At 34.6% G+C, this 23,341-nt stretch overlaps 2 protein-coding genes and 1 pseudogene across 3 annotated transcripts; 2 read left to right on the plus strand and 1 right to left on the minus strand.

The window, feature by feature from the left end:
• LOC113501755 overlaps window positions 1-724 on the plus strand; it is an 8,658-nt pseudogene extending 7,934 nt beyond the window's left edge.
• A 750-nt stretch (window positions 725-1,474) lies between these two features.
• LOC113508423 (beta-1,4-mannosyltransferase egh-like) lies at window positions 1,475-9,487 on the minus strand. Of its 2 annotated transcripts, none has more exons than XM_026891465.1 (3): window positions 9,399-9,487; window positions 6,491-7,295; window positions 1,475-2,076 (listed from the first exon to the last, which is right to left on the minus strand). In XM_026891465.1, exons 2-3 carry the CDS (start codon window positions 7,292-7,294, stop codon window positions 1,504-1,506), a joined length of 1,377 nt encoding a protein of 458 aa, XP_026747266.1. In that variant the 5' UTR covers window position 7,295; window positions 9,399-9,487; the 3' UTR covers window positions 1,475-1,503. The 2 variants fall into 2 exon arrangements, with proteins under 2 accessions (XP_026747266.1, XP_026747265.1); XM_026891464.1 differs by lacking the exon at window positions 9,399-9,487 and adding an exon at window positions 7,812-8,002.
• On the plus strand, window positions 8,286-23,234 carry LOC113508422 (DENN domain-containing protein 5B). The gene is made up of 23 exons (XM_026891463.1): window positions 8,286-8,800; window positions 8,883-8,992; window positions 9,197-9,367; window positions 9,443-9,678; window positions 9,790-9,934; window positions 10,589-10,733; window positions 11,093-11,227; window positions 11,864-12,054; window positions 12,391-12,496; window positions 13,042-13,191; window positions 13,540-13,721; window positions 13,944-14,155; window positions 14,921-15,112; window positions 18,218-18,374; window positions 18,568-18,835; window positions 19,632-19,827; window positions 20,212-20,462; window positions 20,565-20,707; window positions 20,801-20,919; window positions 21,278-21,447; window positions 21,955-22,137; window positions 22,479-22,689; window positions 22,896-23,234. The coding sequence occupies exons 1-23, from the start codon at window positions 8,701-8,703 to the stop codon at window positions 23,071-23,073; spliced, it is 3,951 nt and encodes a 1,316-aa protein (XP_026747264.1). The 5' UTR covers window positions 8,286-8,700; the 3' UTR covers window positions 23,074-23,234.
• Window positions 23,235-23,341: the final 107 nt, after the last annotated feature.

Consider the following 23,341-nt stretch of genomic DNA (forward strand, 5'->3'; position numbering starts at 1 on the left):
CTTAGATCATCACAATGGGTTAAAACAGTGTTAACCCCGACCTTTATCCTACGAGAAACTAGGTAGATACAGACCCCAATTAAACACTGTTCACTACATATTACACCTACAGTTGATTACAGCACTACACATTAAAACTAGCTAAATATTCATAGATATTTACATGACTAGTCAGGTGTGGTGTCTTAAACTAAATTAAATGTATCAATTAATTATTACAATTGTACATCTAAAAGGCAAAAACGAACATTAAGTTTTTTTTGACAGAATACTCCTCAACATTTTTGAATTATACATTTTCGAATCGAATTTTATCACAATAATTTGAAACCATTTCCAACACATTTGTGACATTATAAATTTGTATCATGTTGCAAATTTAGAATTTTGTACATTTTTACTTAGAAATAAGTAAACCGTCACACCATCAGTAATATTAAAATTCAAAATATTGAATAACCTACGACTAAGTTTTTGTTCGCATGCTAGAGACTATTGTACCTACACAGGGTGTATCTACCTGTTAAATTACAAAAAAAATGTATATCTAACTATTTCGATAATGCTGTATTAAGTACTCCTTGGTAATTGCTGTTATATAAAAGAGTCATATCGTAATGTATTTAAAATTTTGTTCGAAAACTTTACAAAAAGTGAACCAAATAAGTTTTTAATATCAAACAAACCTAAATTATCCACATTTACAGATTTTAAATTTTTTTGAAAACAAAAATAAACAGACATTATATGTATAATATCTTTCTGATTTAAATAAAAAATAATCAAAAATTATTTTATAAGTATCTTAATCATTCCTACTAAAATAAGGTTTGATAAATACTCGATAAGTACTTAAGCTAACATAAAAAATCAATTCAATGCCTTTTCAAATATAATCACTGTCACATGTTTAAGATAGAAAATCACATGCCACTTACTGAATACTTTATACACCTATACTTATCTATCATTAGTGTGTAATGATTGTACAAAATGCAAAATAATTTTTAAATAAGTACCATAACAACACTAACTCATGATCAGGAAGTAGGTACAGACATTTAATGTAATATGGAAAAGGCGCACTCGAACTAAAGTATTATAAAGTCATTAAAATTTTCACAGCAGACATTTACAAGTAAATACACAAAAAAACATTACAATTGGTCAGAATGAAACAAGATATCGAAAAATAAAATTTGTAAATATAAAAGCAAAGCTAGCTTGTTTACCTTTACATTTAAATATCAATATTGTGCTTAATATTAAATCAATAACTTTCACTTTACAAAACCTAATAATAGGTAATTTTGATAAACTGGTAACAAACCTAATAACACTCAATGACTAATAGTTAACATCTAGGTTATCTTATGATAACATCTCAAGATTCACTAGAATATTGTCACACCTTCTAGTGACTTATTAGTTCATTAAGTATTTGTGCCACTTAATTTTTAATTGAAACCCCTATAAAATGATATGAAATGTTCTAATGAGGAATCATACAGTCACTGGAATCTTAACTTCCTTGTTTACTATGTAAAATTTGTGCTTTTTCCCTAATACTCCCCAAATTACAGCAACATTTTCAATAATAATATTGAATGGAATGGTAGCTAGGGCACCACCAATCAGTAAAAAGAATTTTAGTGGTCCAAACCTATGGATGGGGAATGATTTGATGACTCCAAAAATGTACATGTAAATGTTAACAGCCCCAATGAACCCACATATTAAATCTAAATAATGTGGACAGGGAATTGGACAAATAGCAGCTAAGAAAACATTGCTAGTTGAAAATGGCAGTGTAACCCAAGAGTAACAAGATATTGCTAGAAAGATCTTGTTTATTAATGGTATCTGTTTTGAATGTACAACTAAGAGAATTCCCTGAATCCATCGTTTTCGTTGTTGCATGAAGTCCCACAAAGTAAAAGGTGACTTTTCCCACATTTCTCCTTCAACAAAATTGAAAGTATAGCCTTCTGTATAGCCTTCATTGCGAAAATAACAATCTTCTGCTACTGAACCATCAAGACCATTGTCAAAAGACACTTTCTTCTCTGCACTTACCTGCAAAATAAACAAATAAATTATCAGTATCGTATCGTTCGATATTATCAGTATCGTTCGCGCGCGCTCGGCGTACGGTCGTGACAGGAGTGTACAGTAATTTAGTGCGAATTATTAAGTTGAAATATAATAACGAGCGAAAATGGTGCAGTGCAAGAAATGTAAACTATTTCTATCTATGAACAAAGATGACGTTATTAAGTGCAAAGGTGATTGTGATGGTGTATTCCATAAAAAATGCGTGCGTAATAATAAGCAGTTGGCGCTAAAGGAGATATGTGAAGAATGCTTGAAAAATGAGAGGAGCCCACCGCAAAATAAAGACACGAACTCCAGCTCTAAAATAACTGTGAACCCATGTGAAACATCAGGTGAAAAAATCTTAGAAGAAGTAAACAAAAAGCTAGAAGTGATTTACAACATGGAAAAAAAGTTAACTGAACTCACAGACACTGTTGACTTTTATGCAGAAATGTACCAAGAGATGAGTAACTTTAAGGAAGCCGCAGAAAAAAAGATTAAATCTCTCGAACAAAAGAATGTATTTCTAGAAAAGTACAACAGGGCTCTGGAAGAAAGGGTGGAAGAACTAGAAATGAAGGAGAAAGAAAAATGCTTAGAAATATGTGGTTTAGAGAATATACCTAACGAAAATACCAAGCAAGTTGTGCAAGAGGTGGCGAAATTATTGCAAGTTAATCCGGAAGATATTGAAGACGCGGAGAGGGTAGGCAAAGAAAAAGATGGAGACCAAAGACCGAGGATAATTAAAGTCAAACTACGAACGAAAAACGCACGGATCAAGTGGATGGCAGCGAAGAAGGAGCATACCGTCACTAATAGTAAATTGCATTCCAACGGCAGCGACAAAAGAATCTATATTAACGAAGATCTACCTAAACAGAAACGGCAATTACTGTGGTCAACACGAAACAAATTGAAAGAAAAAGGTTTTCAATATATATGGGTTCAAAATTTCAACATATTGGCTAAGAAAAATAATGACGAAACCAAAATTTATAAAATAACAACAGAAAGTGATTTGGAGAAGTTTTAATAATAATAACATTCGGCCACCGGCGACAACTCGCGCGCAGGTGTGCGGAGTGTGTGAACACACACCCTGATTCTTTCACTATAAAATTCGATTCAATAATCCAAAGTCAATATTCTATAGAAATAAACTTCAACAGATTACACAATATTGAAGAATTAAATAAATTGTCCCAAGAATATAATGGATTTCATATAATACATTTAAACATTCGTTCACTTCGTAAGCATTTTACTGAATTTCAAGTTATACTAGAAAAATATAAATACGTAATAGACATAATTATACTGAGCGAGATAAATATCAAGAGAGAAGAATTATCTCTATATAACATACCTGGTTATGAAATACATGCAATGACTAGAGAAAACAAAAGGGGAGGGGGAATCTTGATATATGCAAAGGACTTTCTAGGACTTAGTACAAAGATAATTACCAATCAAGCTATGGAAACACTACACGGAGTATTCAAACACGAAAACAGAATTATAAATATAATAGCCGTATATAGACCGCCGAATAAAAATAAGAATCACTTCATTGAACATATCAAAAATATTATTAGAAAAATACCATCAACAGAAAGTGTAATTGTAATAGGAGATACAAATATTGACCTTCTGAATAATGAAAGGAGTCCAGCGACTACGAGTTACAAAAACACCCTGTGCGAATGCGGCCTGCACAGTGCGATTCCCGGAAACGAAGCGACGCGCGAGGCCATCGTTAAAGGGAGGAGCGAGACGTCGTGCTTGGACCACGTGTGGGTGCGAGAGAGACGGAGTATGGACTTCGCGGCCTATGTCCTTGAACTGTACATTTCGGATCATCATGCGGTTGGTTTAATGGTGAATTATAAAAGTGACATTAATGTAAACAAATCTAGTGATGATAATTTTGTTCAGGAAGTGATAAGTGAAAAAATCATTACGCAAAAGTTTAATGACTACGACTGGTCCCAGCTATTATTAATTAAGTGTCCTCTGAAGTTATACGAAACTATAGTAACAGATTTTAATACAATATATAGCGATAGTACAATTATAGTGCCAAAACGTAATAAACGTCACACACAGCCATGGGTAGATAAATGCTTGTACAATATGTTAAACCGTAGAGATAATTTATTTAGAGCGTGGAAACAAACACCGAAAGATATGAATAAAAGGCTGGAGTACACAAAATTTAGAAATAAAGTAAATAAATTAGTGAATGAAGCTAAGCACAAGTATAGGCAGTCCGAAATACAAAAATGTAATGGTGACTATAGAAAAATATGGGCAAATATCAACTCATGGATAGGACGGGGAAAAAATGATCTGGATAGCGTAATATCAAAGTACTTAGGCAAAAAAGAAGACATGTATACTATTTGCAGCAACTTTTCCAAAACATTTACAAACGAAATAAAAAATATCAAACATGATTGTAATATGAAATTTTTAGACAGAAATACGTATGTAAACCCTAGCTTAGTAAGTTTTAGATATAACAAAGTTACCTCATTAGATATAGAAAAAATTATAAATACATTATCTTTATATAAAGCGCCAGGAATAGATAAAATAAGAGTTACGGATATAAAATATTTATGTAAAACTTTGAGCCCAATATTAGCAAACTTCATCAATATGTGTATGACTCAATCTGTGTATCTGACCGGTTGAAATATGCAATAATTCGACCGATATATAAGTCGGGGAGTCATATGGAATATGTAAACTATAGACCTATTGCTATACTTTCAGTTATAGATAAAATATTTGAAAAAGTAATTGTTGGCCAAATAAACACTTTCTTGGAACGTAATAACATACTGTCCGATGCTCAGCACGGCTTTAGAAAAGAACGCAGCACAGCCACAGCACTGACCCCGGTTTGCGGACTTTGTCAATGAGAGTCTTAATTTAGGTAAGCAGCTCATAGCATTATTTATAGACTATAAAAAAGCCTTCGATACGCTTGACCATCACGTGTTGCTACAAGCAATGGAAGATTGTGGCATTCCGCGGTCCCACTAATGAATGGTTCAAGAATTATCTTACCAATAGAAAGATTCGTACTGTAGTAAACGGAGTAGCGGGGGAGGAGGCTCCTGTTGACATGGGTGTGCCGACCGGATCAGTGTTCGGACCAGTAGGCTATATAATGCATGTGAATAGTGTAATTAACGTTGTAAGCAGATGTCGCGTGTATATGTATGCCGATGACATGTGCCTATTGTATGCGTCGAAAGATCTGACGAGGCCCAGGAGAGTATTCAATCCGACTTTGAAAGAATAACGCAATGGGCACATGACAACGGTATAATCTTAAATATTCAAAAAACCAAGTACATGCATATATACTCACCGTATAATAACCGTGCTAAGGCCGCTGATGACAGCAGCATAGGTATAATAGGGCATACATATGACTGTCTTCATAGAAATAAAGCAAATTGCAATTGTGTCAACATACAATCAGTCACCACATATAAATACTTAGGCTTAAATGTCGACAAACATTTCAGCTGGAAGTCTCATGTAAATGATGTATGTAATAAGCTTAGACCGGTCCTTACCAATTTTTACCAACTTAAAAAAGTAATTAACAAAAATACGATGAGGATGGTCTACTATGCTCTGGCAGATTCTATAATTAGTTATGGTCTTAGTGTATATGGACGCACGTTTATAACATATATACGAGATATAAAATGTATTCAAACAAGGCTCATTAAATATTTAGTTAGTGCTAAAATTAAAAAAAAGTGCAATAAAGAATATGAAAAACTATATCCTATATGTAATATATTACCAATAGATGTAAAAACTATTTTTTTAATAGCCATAGAACATTATTATACAGATACATACAAAATAAAAACTGAAAATATATACAACACTAGGAACGTTGTACAAGGAAAACTAATAAAACCAAAAATAAACAACTATTACGGAGAGAGAATGACTGAATATTTAGTCCCTAAAATATTTAACAATATAGAAATACTAAGAACTGAACCTAAAATAAGTAAATATAAGTTAAAAGTTAAGCTGAAGGGCTTTTTGCTTAGCGAAGCTGACCCTAGTACTAGTGAGATGTAGTAACATAGATAGATATAAGTATATATAATATTATATAAATATATATTATAGATGTGTTTTTAACAAATGTTTTAAAGTGCTAATAATACGCATAATGTTGTGTTGTAATGAGCGTGTCTCGCCAACAAGCGACATAGCTTGGCGAGTAATCTTGTAAATGCAATGTAAAGTTATATATGAATAAATGATTTAAAAAAAAAAAAAAAAATTAGAGCTTTAATCAATGTTTTGTACTTTTCTTAATAATGTTTTCACTAGCTGTTTTACTTACTTGAGTTACAACGTAAGATCCTTTCCAACTGAAAAGTGGCTTATGGAATAAGTAAAATTGTAGTCTTAGCTTTCCCATATCATCAGCAACACGGAAACTATCAGCAAGGGTAGTCAGCCAGTTCACAATGTGCTCATTAGCATAGGTGATCAGTCCCTGACCAAACTGGTGTTGGCCATCCAATACAAAGTTTAAAATACCCCTCACACAATTATCAGTCAGCAAAGTCTCTTCATCTAAGTGTACAATCCAATCATTTTCTCCAAGTATATTGACATTATCTTCCAGGCAGTATTGTAATGCTCTTGATTTAAATAAAGCACCTGATTTAGTCTTATATTCCCCTGGCACAACCACTTCTCTAACTCGTCTGTGCTTTGGTAAACTAATTGCTTTATCAGTCACAACTTCAATCATGAAATTTTCCATCCCAACATCAACACACAAGTTCATATTTCTTGTTACATTGTCTCTCACTAACTTTGGGAAGTCTCCCCTAGTTACTATTCTGATACATATAAAAGGTGCTAACAGTGGAGATCCTTTTAGTTTGACTTTCCCTGGGAATGCATTGAATAAAGTTAGTCCTGCAAAATTGCATAGGACTTGAGGAATTGTAAGAAGAGTAAAAAGTCTTAATGCATATAAAATCAATGCACCATATATTCCATATCTTTCCCAGGGATCAATTTCTTCTTTTTCTTTGTCATCTAAATTTATAGCTCCAGCAAAAACAAGAAACAAAAATATAAATGAAATGAAAAAGGTGCAGTGTAATAAATGTTTCACTCTTCCCCTTATCATTCTGAAACAAATTAAAATTCATGAATTAAATTTATTCTATACAACTATTTAAAATATGCTAAAATTTGGAGCTCTATTTATTTGATGAAAAACAATAACACTTATATACTCAGGAAATATAAAAATGAATCAAGCTGCACAGACTTCATATTTTTTACACAATAAATAATTAAAGTCACGATTGGTAAAGCAATTAATAGAGTACTTGAACATTTAAATTGCAACTATCTATTAGCTGATGTACACCTTCATTGATAAGCGGCAAGTAAAAACTATGTGAGTTCGTGACTCATTACAAAGTATATCGCGATTGTAAATGATTTTCCTTATAAATATATGTGAATATATTTTGTCCTTTGTGCAAGAAGCACTTCACAAAAAATAAGTTCTAAAATGAAACATGAAATAGTCTCCATTGTTATATCTCAAGGTCTGTATCATTTTTTTTATTTAAACAATATAGTTTCAACATATCTATATACATAAAAAATAATAAATTACTATTGAAGATACTTACCTTGAGGTTTGTAAATTATATAATGAACGACACCACTATAATAAAAAATAGAAAGCTAGCTAACTAAGTAAAAATAAATAAATTAATCTTTATATTCGGAAAATCTACACAAATCGTTACAAATTACAAACACACGCCCAACATAAACCACTGCTTTTGACAAACGCTAATTAGGTATTTATTTCGTTTGACATTTTGACAATCGATGATTGCTATTTTTAAGACGTGTTTTGGGAAGCGAGTCTTTTTAGTCAAAATCTGGTCATTACACTTTTTTCAGAGTGGTATTTTTTCTAGGAATTTCTAAGGATAAGTGAGATGAAATTTAATACCAGTACTTCGTGTTTATAATAGTAAAAGTAGTTTTACATGTAACTACAATATAATCAGGCATAAAATGTGGATGGTGTAATATTTTTGATAAACGGCTATTACTGAATTAAATAATTACCAGCTGCACAACAGGGAGTATTAATGAAACTGAATAACTGAAAACACTGTTCAAGATCTCGTGAAATATTACAAGACAAGTGTGTCTTGCTAAATTATCATATTTGATCTAAGTATTTGATCTATGAGTGAACTAAAAGAATGCAAAGGACACGAATGAGAAGGGAGCGAGAGGCGGGGGAGACGGAGGTCGTCGTGTGTATACTACTATACTTTGGCAGCTGTCTGTGTGATGTGATGGCGTGAATAGTTTTTCGTTTACAATTTGTATTTATTTCATTATCAGTAAAATTACACTCGGTAGTTAATTATGTGAATAAAACATACAAATTGAAAACTGACGGGGCTATAGTGCAAGTGTACAATGCTAAGGCAAAACCTACACACAGAGACTGGAAGAGAAAGTGTCTCAAATAGTAAATAACGGGTCGATAGAAATATGTCTGTCTCTGATTTATCTGTTGGATGTCGATTTGCCGATTACTTTGCTATATGTGGCCTCGACTTTGACTCTGGATTGGAGCCCGATAGACTATGCGGTAAGTAATCGCATTAGGTCACGTTTGCAAAAAAATAAGCTTACGATAAGAGACATTGTCCATAATATCCGACTTCTTCTAGGTGACAATTTACATGTTTCTCCTTTGGACCGTGCCTACAAAGGAAAAATTCTAGCTCATTACCCCGACAATATATCAAGCAACCCATTTGATGAACATGCAGTGTGTATGGTAAGTTTTAATAAAAATAGTGGTGTCTTGTCTTTGTTTATATGAAGCATTGATTTATAAATATTTAATATTTACATAGTTATGTGGTGGTGGAATTATATTTTTCCTAAATAATATTATTTTCTTAATCCTTTATGTAAAATTCAATGATTTTTATAATATACTAAAAATGAGTGTATTGACTAAGTATATATTTATTTATAGCTTTGTCTGCCAGCTGGCCTTCAGTTTAGAACACAGAAACATTCATTAGAACCCAAGTTTCATAGTTTTGTTGTGACAAGAGAAAATGCATCCAGATATTATGGATTCAGTCTTATATTTTATGAAGAAGTTAGGAACAGGAATATCTGCAGTGCCATGCATACATTACAGGTAATTTGGAATAATAATAATTGATACAAACCTCACAATTTCTCTTCATCTAAACTATTTTGTTCCCTTTTACAGGCAATGTATATCACAGAACTGTCTAGTGGCCAGACCCCTCCTGGTCACCGGAAATCCTCAGGGAAAGAAAGTTCTAGATCACTTCCTCGATCATTCAAACTCACTCCCCATACAGGTGCTGCACTGACATATTACGATATAGCCAAAGATAAACTGTATGTAGCCAAAAGTATAGCTCTTATATGTCAGTATCCATATGTGAGAGTTGCACAGTTGTTTTTAGAAAATTTATTCAGGTGAGTAATGCAAATGTGCCAGTACAAATAATAAACGTCTGTTTGAATAGTATTCTTAAAATGCCAGTCATACTTATCTGACTAGAGAATTAAATTGATTAATAATTTCAGATCTCTTCCAAGACAGCCCGGTCCTGGATTAAGTCCTGAGTCTTATGTATACAATTTACTGTATGAAGTCCCTGTACCACTGCCTGGTCAAGCTTTACGACTCTATGTGCCTCCTTCGGAACCACACTTGGATCCAATACCTGTTGTAAGTTCTAATAACCAACATGCAGTCCCTCATATTTTCTATAAATTCAAATTAATTTTATTACACTAAGTGGGGAACCAGATTAAGACAGAGCTTGCAGCATACTTTGGGATATATTTGTCTTTATCAAGTAGGACAGATAATAAAATTGCGCAAAAAACAACCAGCTACATATTGTGCTTGGAACTGGTTCAGATTTTTATACTGTGCAATGTAACTTACAGCTCTCATTGATTGATAATTGCAGAAACCCTAGTAGTAGTTGAAACAATCCATTATATCTAGTCAAGACATTTAGCTATGTCTGTTTCTACCAAGGAAAAAGAAATCACATTGTAAATGAACATGTCATACCAAAACCATTTATTATACGATCACAGTATTATAATAGATTGGCTTGACATTAAAGATTTGACCTTTATTAACCATATACACTAAGTTGATTTTTCTTAATCTGCTTTCATAATCGTGGGTGGCTAGATTTATTGAGTCTTGTGGATCTATGGCTTCATTTTTACATACAAGATGTTGATTTAAATATAAAAGTAGTTTTAGACTTGATTTCAAAAGCTTACTTAAAGCTTAGCTGAAGTTGCTTAATGAGTAGTGTTTATTACAGTTTATCTTTAAATAAATAATAAATCTTTTTTCTAGGTGATAAGAATGCCAAATCTACCTGATGAGTTACCTCTTTTGGATTATTCACTCCGGGTCATGTTTTCAACCCTCGGGGTTGAATGTGTTGTGCAGCTATTTACATGTGTTCTCTTGGAACACCAAGTTTTACTGAGGTCTAGTGGTTAGTATCATGTTTTGTTACCATTTTTAAAGTGTAAAAAATCAGTGAGCATGTAATCTTACGATTGCTTGCTAGACTGACCCCAACACTATTTATAAACGAATTATACCTTAAGAGAAAAAAATATCTTATGAGTTAATATAAACTATCTGTGTACCAAGTTTCGTCTAAATCCATTCAGTGGATTTAGCGTGAAAGAGGAAGAAACCTCCTTATATATCCATGGATATATACAAACTTTCGCGTTTATAATATTGGTAACACAGACAAAAAAAAATGAATATACATATTGATCCAATATTCTGTAATAATTATGTTAATTATTTGTAAACATAACTCTAATCACCCTATTATTCCAGATTACAACAAACTGATGCTAGTGGCTGAATGCATAGTGTCTCTGCTGCTCCCATTCACGTGGGCTCACGTCTACGTGCCGATCCTGCCGGCGCCCCTGTACCACTTCCTCGACGCGCCAGTGCCATTTGTCATGGGTATAGTACAATACACTTCATTTGAGGTCAATAGACTGCGTCTAATTAAACGGCTAAACGCGCTATCTGTTGGTTCAATGAATGAATAGCAGCCGTCTTAAAAACATACGTCACGAATTATTTACTTAAAATTTTGATAGTTAGTTGGCTATCTTAATTCGCGATAAATATTATCTTTGCTTGATTACTGTAGTTAATTAACTAAAGTATATCCTGACAAGGCAACCAATTTATTTTTATTTTTTTGTTAACGAGATCGTATGTATATACATACATAGCAGGTGAGTTGCGAATATCCGCATACGCAAATGTGGGTCTTCCGCACGAATTTATCACAATAATCGATGATTTTTATGCGGATACAAATATAATAGAAGTTGCAAGTTGCGACGAGACAAATATTTGTAGGTGCCACATTTAAGACAAAGTGGACTTACGGAATGCAACTGTCAATATTTCAAGTGCCTTTGGACATTTTGTTCCATTTTAAACGCATAATTAGTTGGGTATACATATTATAGAACGAAGTCGCTCCCGTCTGTCCTCATAAATCGGGAAAAAAACGCAACTTATTTTAATGCGTTTTTTAATAGAGGAAGAGGAAGCGACTTATTATGTAATGTATGTTTTTGTTAGGTCTTCATGCGGACAGTGGAGCTATGAACATGGGACCAAATGGTCCTCGAAGCATCGCACTTGGTTCTGAAGCAGCTTTATGTTTAGTTGATATTGACAAACCAGATATACAACTCCCTGAAGAATTACCGATATTCCCCCATAGGACACCATTCATTGAAGAATTGAATCATGTATTGGATAAACATCAGGTAATATTAATAACGTATTTCCGTACAGCAAGCTAGCATAGAACTAGGAAGTGTTATTCATACTTTTTAAATAAGTTCTTTTTTACGATTTAACTGCTGTAGACTATTCATCGCAAAGACTACCTCAGCTGCCAATTTAATATTATCACGACTAGATAAAGTAAACATTAAAATATAATGTTCTGTATACACAACCTTATTAATGTTTATAGATAACACAAATACTGGACTTAATAAATATTGTAAAGTGTAGACTATTTATATTAGAGCAAAAAGGTCAACATTTCTTAATACTGCGATTTTAGATTATCACATTTTTCATGTTTTTTTTTATAGGTACAAAGACCTGAAACAGAGCCCACCAAACTCGGAGTTCCTTTGAATGGTACATCATACAAGCATGTCAATGACAGCATGAGTAGCAGTTGTACTTTACCTTCAGGTAAGATTCAATTACACATGAGGATATTATTACCGACTAATACTTTGTACCAAAAGTTAAAGATAGTTAAAACATCCGGTATATTAGAAGATAATAATCTACTAAACGATATCTATGAAAGTAGATTACATAGATAGTCGGGTAGTCACCTCGCAAAAACCGCTTTGCGCTACTTGCCGCGGGTTCGATCTCGCGTAGGACAAGCATATGTGTGATCTATTTGTTGTGTTCCTGTTCAGTCTTTGTGCATGTAACTTTTAATTTTTGTACATTTTTGCCTTCAACGAATTCTTGAGTGCGGAAGTCATATAAAAAGAAAGCTATAAAAAAATAAATAAAGGTAAAGTAAGTAAAAACAAGTTAGTACCATTAACAATGCTAAGTGCAATGACTCATGTCACTAATATTCTTAACTCAAATTATAAAATAAACTATCAACGATTATGAAATCATAAACAACTTGTTACAAAATATACACCAAATTAACTAAACATCACATATTACACTTCGATAATCGACTAAAAGTATAAATTGATCATAACCAGGTGGCCTCCGAAGGAAGCATTCATTCCATGACGTGTTGGAGTGGGAGGAGAGCCGGCCGCTGAACGCGTCGCCGCCCGCCTCGCCGACACGCCGCGCGCCGCTGCGACTCGATGCCCTGCAGCGGATTGTGGATATCGTCAAACGTAGCGGTAAATATTGTGTTCATGTCGTTAAAACTTTTTTAACTGACTTAAAAAGATGCTTGTTGATTTCATTTAACCCGAAAAAGGATGAAACATTTTGCTCCATTGAAAACTTCATGAAGTTTGGTTCAGTAGTATTTGTTTTATAAATTATATTGTTTTTAGTTAATATACAGAATTATACAATTTAATGTGTAGTTCGAAGTTGCCTCTCTTACTCAATCACAAAAATTCGGACAGTATAGTGAGCCGATGTTATCACCTTTTTGCCATGCTTCTCTGCATGCATTCAACCACAAAGCCGCTGCCTTTATTAAAAGTTAACACAATAGTTGTTTATTTTGACATACTCAGGTGTGAACATAGACGATGTAGACGCGGAAACAGTGATGCCAACAACGAAAAAGAAAATATTGAACGACGAGGATCAATACAACGAAGATATGAGGTTCAATGCTGCCATCAGAGAAACGTTCCTGAATAGATTTGTTCATATCTTCCTTATGTATGAGAATTTCGTCATCATGCCCGATCAGGTAAAAAAATATGCTTGCTTCGTAATGATAAACATGGCCTTCCATGGCATCCGCGAGTTTCCGTTACTTGCTATTGGTGTAGAACAGATTTTTCTTTCAGTATTTTCGACTTTTACTTTTTCCCACTACAAGTAGCTGCCACCCATCTTGCTTTACACACTCTATGGGTAATAAAAAATCAAGAGATTTTTAGTAAAGTTATGTCAACTTCTTTATTTCTAGGACCGTGACTCATGGCTATCAAACCGGGAGTCGATGGTGAATTTCGATAAATCGTCGTTCTTATCAGATCAACCACAACGCCACCGGGAGTTCCTCTCGCGTTTCCTTGAAACACAAATGTTTGCCACACTGATCGACAACAAGATAATGGCAAATTGGGGTGAATATGATGCCAATTTACAAGTGTTCGAACACAGAATTAAAGCTGTCAGGTAAGACTAACATAATATATTAAAGGCTTGTTTAGATGAGACGAGGGTTACCGTGCAAGTTACATACATTGCTGGCGATAGACGACTTTTGATGCCAAAGCTGCAAAGCTCCGCAATGAATTGTAAAATGTACTATATTTTTTGTCTTGTCTGAATAAGCCTTAAAGCATGCAGATCGAGTCTAGCATGAGAATCGGTGGAGATTGGTTTTCATTGACATGTAGGTGCGACTGGGCACTTGGCACCGCATACTAACGTCATGCATCTGTAACTGAGCTAACAAGGGTGTTACTAACCATGGCTATAGAAATAAGAAGATCTAGTTGTCAAAATGTCAAACAATCAAGTCATATAAATAATAGTCAGTTTTTGTACTCTAAATTAGTTTTATTATTAAATTCACGCCATCTATGGCGATGAGTGAAAGTTGTAGAATTAAAAAAATATGAATCAAAAACAGTAAGTTCAATCCAGCAGATGCGGATATCAACAGCAATAACAGAGAGACCATGTGTTGCGTGGTTTTTATTACATAGGTAAATGCTGTGTACAATGTGTACCACAACAATTTCGGGTTTTCTAGTTTACCCTCAGTTTTTCAATGTTAGTATGCGGAAGAATCGGTGAGTATACAGCGAAGTAATTCGGTGTATAGTAGTACATAGTGGTTTACGGCTCGGTGCAAGCGACGTAATTCGTCGTCGCCAGCCACTAGCCAAGTGCGGGCGGCCTTGATCGTGAGGCTGAGCAGCGAGTGTGTTGCAGGCGGCGCATCGGCGAGGGCGGGCTGACGCGCGGCTACAGCGTGTGGGCGGGCGCGGGCGCGGCGGCGGCGGGCGTGGAGCTGGAGGTGGGCGCGCCGGGCGAGCGCCTGCCGCACCGCGCCGCCTACTACCGCGCCTTCCCCGCGCGCCTGGACGCCGCCGCGCTGGCGCGCCCGCCCGCGCCCGACGCCAGGTGCGCCCCCCACCCCCGCCCGCTTGGCCCCGCGCCGCCCCCCGCGCCCACTACGCTCTCCTAGCTCCGCGGAATCAACATCGTATATCTACGACTACATTCTTTTCCCCTCGTCTTCTCTCGTTTACTCTCGTCCCCCGCTTCTCAGATTGTATTGTTCCGATCGTGAGTCCCGGTCGCTTAATTTAATTAACCGCGAGTGCAGCTTCTACTGTATGATTACCGTAGATTTCTAGTGCGTGCGTCATATGCCAAGGATGTGTGTATAGCTGCCGAAGCTTGCATGTTGCCCCGTATCCGTTGCGTACCGAGATAACCATTTAAATTAATTATTCAATATTCATAATGTTTAAATCAAAACCAAAGAGAATCAGTGTTTTGGAATCATAAGTAGTTGTATAATGTTTGATGGTTGATTCCATAAAAAAATATACGACTTGACCTATTTGAATAACCTCTCAAGGCAAAAATGATTATTTTGAAACGCTAATTAAAATCGTTATCTCGGTAAACACGCAATTTTTGGTCATTCATTTTTATACTTCATTCTATTGAATGACCATATGTCTGAGATTGCTTTACATGGCAGCATGCGATTGTACTGAGCCTGAAAATGTTCTATATGTTAAAAATTGTATGTTAGTTAATTAACACTACCGTGTAGTGCGTGTAATGTAACATCTGCTTCAAATATTAGCACTAGTTTACAAAGTTTTCAATCGTGTTTTCGACTCATGTAGTATATGTTTTATGATTTATTTTCTTTAGTAATAACTAATTTAAGAACTTTCCTCACACGCTCTGTTGAATAGAATATTCAATATTTGTGTTGTCGGCGAATAAATGCGAGAAAATTACGCATTATTTGTTCAAGTTGCGTTTGGCACTTTATTGTAAATGAAGTAGTGCCATAAGTTACCGACAGTTTAAAAAAGTTTAAATAAATGAAAGACGTGCCCAATAATGACTATCCCACATATTGTTTTCGCATCTATGGTGGACTTACATTACTTGACATCAAATCAAAACCCAGGTTAACAGCTACATGCATAATTGGGTCATCTAATTAGAGCACGTCAGCAACTTGACCATAGCTGCATCAATGTTGGTAATCGAAGATTGCATTCATAAATACACAGCATAACGAAATTTATTATGATAATATTTCTTCGGCCCACCCTACTTATTTATGAATGAGATTATTTTATAGAACGAGATTTGGTAGTATTACATATAAAATTTATGTGATATTATTTATGGTAGACATTCAAGACAGAAAGTTTTGATGTGCCTACATATAATTAGAATATATAAAAAATATTTTGATAAGAGAGTACACTATACATATACACGTATAAACCTTGTAAACTAGTGTAAACATGGCTTCCATATTTATTTTACAAATTCGTATTGATACCTAAACGAATCTCATGCAATTATTACATTTTATTAATATTGTTAAAAAATATATATCAGAAACTTCTTTACATTCTGTGATATATATACTCAGTAGTAAAAGTTCTTAGAACTTTTTTTATTTTGTGTTGAACGCAAATAAAAAATATAGTTATTTTAATTATTATCATATTGTAAAACTTTGTGTTGCTTGTAAGGTAGAGTCATATCAAGAATTAGTTGAGTGTTTAATCTATCGGCCATTTTTTGCCATAAACTGTGTTAGCTTATCCCTGATAAAGGACTAGCAAGACATACTCTATACTTATTATATTACAACAATAAATAAATTTTGAAACTATAAGCTGAACTGTCATTTGATGTGACTGTATCTTATGTAGAACAAACAAGTATTTTAGGTTTTAATTATATGTTAAAGCTCATATTCTTTAACTTTACTCCGACTCCCATTATTTTAGAACTGACTAAAGTCTCGAAAGTATGTAGCTCAGTGGTTTATGTTAGACTAGACGATAAGTAAACATGAATATAATAACTACTAATAACTCTAAATAATAAATAAAAAGGCTTGTTTTAAATGTCATAACTATGACAAAGTTAAATAAAACTAAAGTACTTAAATAAATTCTCAATATAACACTTGCATAGGCATAGAAACGAAACGAATTTTTCTCCTACATGTTTTATTTTGTATAGCTTAAAGAAAAGTTTAATTTTAAATATGATTTAAATTAACATATAGATAGTGAATTTTATGACTTATACCGAATTATTTTTAATCTTTCCACTTAAAACTTCTCGCCTTCGCATAAAATGCCCTTTTACTATGAGCTCATAAAGCAAGACTTGCCGTTGTGGAAGAGACAACACTACGATCAGTATATCACGCTGTCTCGCTCCCACAATGATGACAATTCTGCTTAAAGATATCATAGGGCAGACGTAGTCGGCAGCTTTTTAGTATTCATATTATTGTATACATTGTTTAAAACTGTGGTTGTTAATCAAAAATGTGTCCGAGACTGTTCTTGATTTCTATGCATCATTTATGTTATTACATGTTGTGATAGTCAGTATTTTGTTATGAAATTTGCATGGTATGTTTATATTGCATGCAGTATGAAATAATTCCATGTTATATGTGATTTTGTGTCTTTGTCTATAGTGTGATATTTATTATCATTTTATTTTTATGTACCAACACGATAGGAAGTTTTATATTAATTATTTACAAGTCTTAATGTTGACAGATCTTTCCGTTAATAAGGTATCTTCTTAATGCAATAATATATGATTGTTCATCATAATATAGGTTCTATTTTTGTAAATAAAATATGATTAAAATAAAGTTATTTATGTGTAATTTTTCGTATTTTGAATGTTTGTAAACCTTATCCTCTTTTGGTAGTTAATATAGAGTGTGCGCAATGTTAACGTAAATGCTTTTTGTGCCTTTTTTAGTAATTGAGTAATCAGATACTAGAAGTTTTACTAATACGCTGTTTAATTTGAGTAATGAGTTACAATAACTGCAAAATTGACCATTTCACAGAATGTTGTTTGATCTAGTCCGCGCTCACTAATCTAGTCACAGAATTACACTCACGGAATCAGATCGCTTGTTGCTCTGGCTTATTATAGAATATCATGCTTTATTTAAATAAAACATATCTATTTCTACGATTTCAGAACAAATAGTTTAAAAAGGATAAAAAATGCTAAATGGCAAGTGAAAGATTGTCCACCAGAGCTTTTGTTGGGCGATATTAGTCGAAGGCTGTCAACCGAAGTTACGCCAGCGGCCATCGCTCAGAACAATAGAACGTTCGTTGAGAAACTTCTCAAGGTAGAACATACTTGGTTTTTGTAATTAACTAATTAATATTCCTAATTATCTATTCAATTACACTACTATAGTTTGTGTGTATGTTTGCCAATATCTTAGCCTATTTGCCATAACATAAAATAGTGAATTATTTGTCTGCAGAACTAGGCTTTAGTCTCAGTCTTAATTAAATAAAATACTTTCTTACTTCCAGGAGTGTAAAAGCAAAACTAAAAGAATGTTGCTAGAGAAAATGGGTACGGAAGAGTCGGATTTAGGATTGGGGTCCGAAGTATCTATAACGGGTGTCGAAGAGAGTACTATGATCGCGTCACTATGCGACCTCCTAGAAAGGCTCTGGTCCCATGGCCTGCAGCATAAAATGGGCAAGTCTGCTCTTTGGATGCACCTTACCAACTACCAAGAGTTGGAACAGTGCAGCAACTCTACTAAGCCTATCGATCCTAATTATCTCACACCAGGTAAGTAACACCTTTAATTCTTTGTATTCATAAACATTATCATTCAGTTATGAATAATTGAAAATAATAATATACCTTTTCACCTGCTCACGTCCAAATCTTCATTAAGATTGTCGATGATTAACTATAAAAGCATCCTTTCACCCTTTCTATTTAACGGTATCTGATATCGCAACTAGTATTCTCTAGCTATCTAGATAGCTAAAACCGTAAGAGAAATAAACACACGTATACTACCAAATAATACAATTTTATAAGTAAATACTGCAAAAGAATTCCTTTGAACCAGACCATTTAATTGTGCTTACCGTAAATGTCCGTATTTACCGTGCAAATGACGCCTTGTGTCGCGCAAATGTATCAAATCTCTAATGCTAGCGATAAAACTTTATCTCTTGCTTTGGAACATGCAGCTTTGGCTTGGTGTGTGTTGCGCAAACGACTTGACTGTAAGTATACTATGTACATCACATTACATTTAATTTTATACATCATCAAATACATATATTTTTAACGAAGATTGTCCATTAAAGAAGTAACAACGAAAAATGCTGATATTAAGAGGTTGAGAAAAAATCTTTGTCACCCTTTTTACTTCATGTCTGTTGGCCAGCTGGTGTAAATATCCTGTTGTCATGTGATTTAATTTTTGTGTGTAGTATTTTATATTACTCAATTCAGACGAAAACAGGCACCTAAACTAGTTGGTAAATATTAACAACATATTAACATATTATAACCCACGAGTATATCAGAAGTTCTCTACAAGTAATAAACATTCAATATTTCTGACCAGATCTGTCTTCTGTGGGAGCCGAAGTAGAAGCACACCAGAGCACCAGTTCGGGAAATCGCTCCCGGGATAGTTCCCGCGCCGGATCCCGGGATAGCTCGCGAGATCGTCTCAGTAATTCCGGGACACTGGAAAGAAAATCATCTCAACTTCCCAATCCTTTGAGACCATTGCCGGAAAGTTTGACTTTTGATATGAGGTAAGTAACGCTGTATAGATGGTCTACTATGAGGATTCTAGTGTAAGCATTGCTGCATTGTAGTAAATATGGGTTATTAACACACCGCAGATAGATGTCAGAAATATATTTGTAGTAATCAGAATAAATACGACGGCAGCTGCTTCTTTTAATTACTTATTTATTTTGATAGTAACTATCGTGAGAATAATTCGACGGTTTACTCACGCGTCGTGGACTAGTCGGGCTATCCCGATAAATACGCGTGAGTAAACCGTTACATCATTTAATACTTATTTATTTTAGGCATAAAAAAAACATGTCAAAGAATAAAAGCATGTAAGAAACACCCAAACAATTAATTACATTTTCAGCCCAAACATTATCATCCTCACTTTATTACAGAAACGTACAAGCAATGACTGACATCAAAACTGAAATTGGTTATGCTCGCGCTTGGGTACGTCTATCTTTAGAAAAGAAGTTGTTATCGAAGCATTTACGTGAACTTCTAGCTGATACGACGCTCTTACGTTCACAATACAAGAGGACAGCGTTCCTTCGCTCTGAGGAGGAACGCGAACAGTTTCTTTATCATCTACTGACCTTGAATGCTGTCGATTACTGCTGTTTTACTAACACATATCCTACTACAAGTAAGTGAAAAAGGTCAAATTTTTAAAGTACTTTTGCTATGTGAATGTAACTTAATGTTTTGGTGAAAGTATTTGCTATATTCTTCTACTAATTGTTAACAGAACTGCCGTATCGTGTTTACATTGTACCATCGCGGAAAGCCAGTCAGACTACGGCTAATTGCTGGATATCGATTTCTGGCGCAAATGGCGAATCCACGCCGAAAATTCCAATACCACGAAACACAAATGAGTTCGTCTTCCACGTAAGTTTGAACCCTTTTTTATATATTTTTTGATTATGTATAACTCTCGTTTTATATGTAATTCTGGCTGAAACGAAATTATTTTGTATACAGCATAAAAATCTGGGAATTCTGTCGACACTGCGCATTGGACATGACAACTCTGGACTGTCACCACGTTGGTTACTTGATCAAGTCTTCGTAAGGAATGAAGTAACGGGACACACCTACACGTAAGTGATTACTTAATTATACATATGAAAAGGGCGAGGAAATCCCGTGGTAAAGTAACTATACTCCATTTTTAGGTACTTCAAAAAACATATCAATATTGGTGACTTTTTAACTAAACACTCAGCTTAAAACCTAAATCTGCCAACTTATCTACCAAATCAAATATTAATATCAGTTGGTTATTTTTTATCAAAAGACACACCAAGATTACCCTTTTTATTACCTGAACCCATAGTTATTCACAAAATTAGATAACCTATATTCAAGAACATATTTTTGTTTGAGGACATACTGACGACTATAAATTATTACGCTGACACAAAAAGCACAAATACCCATTACTCATAACGTTTACAGGTTCCCATGTAACCGCTGGCTGGGCACGGGCGTAGACGACGGCTCTACGGAGCGTCTCCTCGTAGCAGCGCGCGTAGCCCGCGGGGCCACGCCCCGCACGCCGGCCGCGCCGCCCCCCGCCACGCCCACTACTACGCATCTGTCAACCTCTACGATACAGCACATGATCGGTACTGTGCGACATCACCTGCATAGGCTCTTTGTTTACGTCTAGTCAGTAATGTCCTGTAAATATATCGAAGGCTATTGTTGTTGTGAGCGTTGCTGAGTCGAAAGGGATTGGTAATAACAAAAACGGATATCGAATTTTAACTGTTTCGAAAGCGCTAAAATATATAAACATCATGATTTGGCATTGAAACTTACTTTAGCTCATATTGTCATGACGTTTTAAACTATGAAAATATGTTCTAGGGATAAAAAATTACTTGAGAAAAAGCTTTAGGTGTCTTTTCTTTCCTCAATGTTATGCATAGCAGAATACGTATTTTCTTTTTGTTCATAATCTATTTCGCCTCTGCAACGTTTGTAACAATCTTTCGCCTTGATATAGTTAAAAACCTCTCACTGCTCGATGCTTGTAAGCACTACATTCACTGCCAGTCATATAACGCTCTACTGGCTTTCAAATTGCTTTGATTTCGTATGATATCAATATTAACTGAAACATGTTACAGGTGACTGCGTTAACGCTATTGTGAAGTGGCACTACCAGTCGAAGCGAGACAAAGACGCTAATTCTCTCAGCGTACTGCTTTGTGGCGAGAATGGTCTTGTGAAATGTTTAGAACAAGCATTCTTATGTGGATTCAAATCGGTGCGGTTGTTTGGAAAGAATCTATTCATTTGGGATTATTTTGGTGAGTTTTTTTTTTACTATCCATTTTTAGTTTCCTTAGCTGCCTATCTACTAGGAATAAATCCCAACTAGTTTTAAGTAATTCTAGGTTTTTTCTTCCGTTATTCACTTTAAGAATAAGGGTAAAGAAATAATGTCACTAGTTACAAAATTCTGATAAATACGATGAAAGTGGACCCCAACCAAGCTGACGTTTGTATCCTTTATGTGAGTGGCCATAAATAGTTACACTACGAACCAGTGAAATCTAAAATAGTCTCTGACAAATCTTAGATAAGTTAAACACTCCAAATTGCACTGACTTCAATTATTGATTTATTGTCATCTTATATATTATCACAGCTAAAGTAAAAGACGAATTCAAAATGAGCCTTTGCGACGAGCCAACAAGCCAGAACAACAAGAGCTGCGGCATGGCATACAACTGTAGACAAGATCAGGAGCACAGGGCCATATGGCGATGCTACTGCCATCTCATGGACGAAATTAATAGTGTGGGCCGCACTTTGGGCAAGGATGGCAAATTCCAACTCTTCATATGTCTTAGTTTGCGGTAAGTGTTAAACGAATAATTTGCCTTTTTTTCGGCGAATAGTATCTAGCAAACGCTGACGTAAACACTAACTTTCAGTAGATCAGAGATTCAAAAATATTTACATCAAAGCTTACTTTTGCCTTAAAAGGCATGCTACATGATACGTTAAAAATAAGTTAGACGTCAATAACTCTTGTTTGTTTAATCGTAATACTTGTTTACAGCGAACATTGGCTCCACCGAATGTTAGTCCCAATGTCAATGACGCGCGTCACCGTGGAGATGTATGAAGAACAAAGTTTCTTGCGCAAAAGAGGTTTGCTCACATTCCTCAGACAAATACTCGAGCCTCTGGATGAATTTGATATTGTACTCGAGAATTCCCTCACTCAAGGCATTTAAATTTTATCATTTCAATGTGTTTCTACCAGTTTATATTTTAATGAACCAGCTATGTAAACTTCTTATGTCTATTGAATTGTAAAAGAGAATACTCAGTTATGTTTATTTGATATTAGCAATCAGGGTCTGATTATTTTGTAGTTTTATTGTTAAGTTTTAAATGTGATTATTTTTATTCTGTTAACTTGCCAGATCGATCCAAAGATTTTATTTTTATAATAACGGTGCTTATGGATAAGTTATTTTTTATTAAATGATGTAACGGTTT

This window comes from Trichoplusia ni, chromosome 2 (assembly GCF_003590095.1).
Source record: "Trichoplusia ni isolate ovarian cell line Hi5 chromosome 2, tn1, whole genome shotgun sequence".
NCBI lineage: Eukaryota > Metazoa > Arthropoda > Insecta > Lepidoptera > Noctuidae > Trichoplusia > Trichoplusia ni.

Bases quoted from the DNA above. Each gene is read 5' to 3' on its own strand.
- LOC113508423 (XM_026891465.1), bottom strand. From the start codon at position 7,294: ATGATAAGGGGAAGAGTGAAACATTTATTACACTGCACCTTTTTCATT. The intron at 2,077-6,490 runs GTAAGTAAAACA...TTTATTTTGCAG, and splicing joins GATCTTACGTTGTAACTCAA to GTAAGTGCAGAGAAGAAAGT.
- LOC113508422 (XM_026891463.1), top strand. From the start codon at position 8,701: ATGTCTGTCTCTGATTTATCTGTTGGATGTCGATTTGCCGATTACTTT. The intron at 15,113-18,217 runs GTGCGCCCCCCA...CTACGATTTCAG, and splicing joins CCGCCCGCGCCCGACGCCAG to AACAAATAGTTTAAAAAGGA. The intron at 21,448-21,954 runs GTACTGTGCGAC...AACATGTTACAG, and splicing joins TACGATACAGCACATGATCG to GTGACTGCGTTAACGCTATT.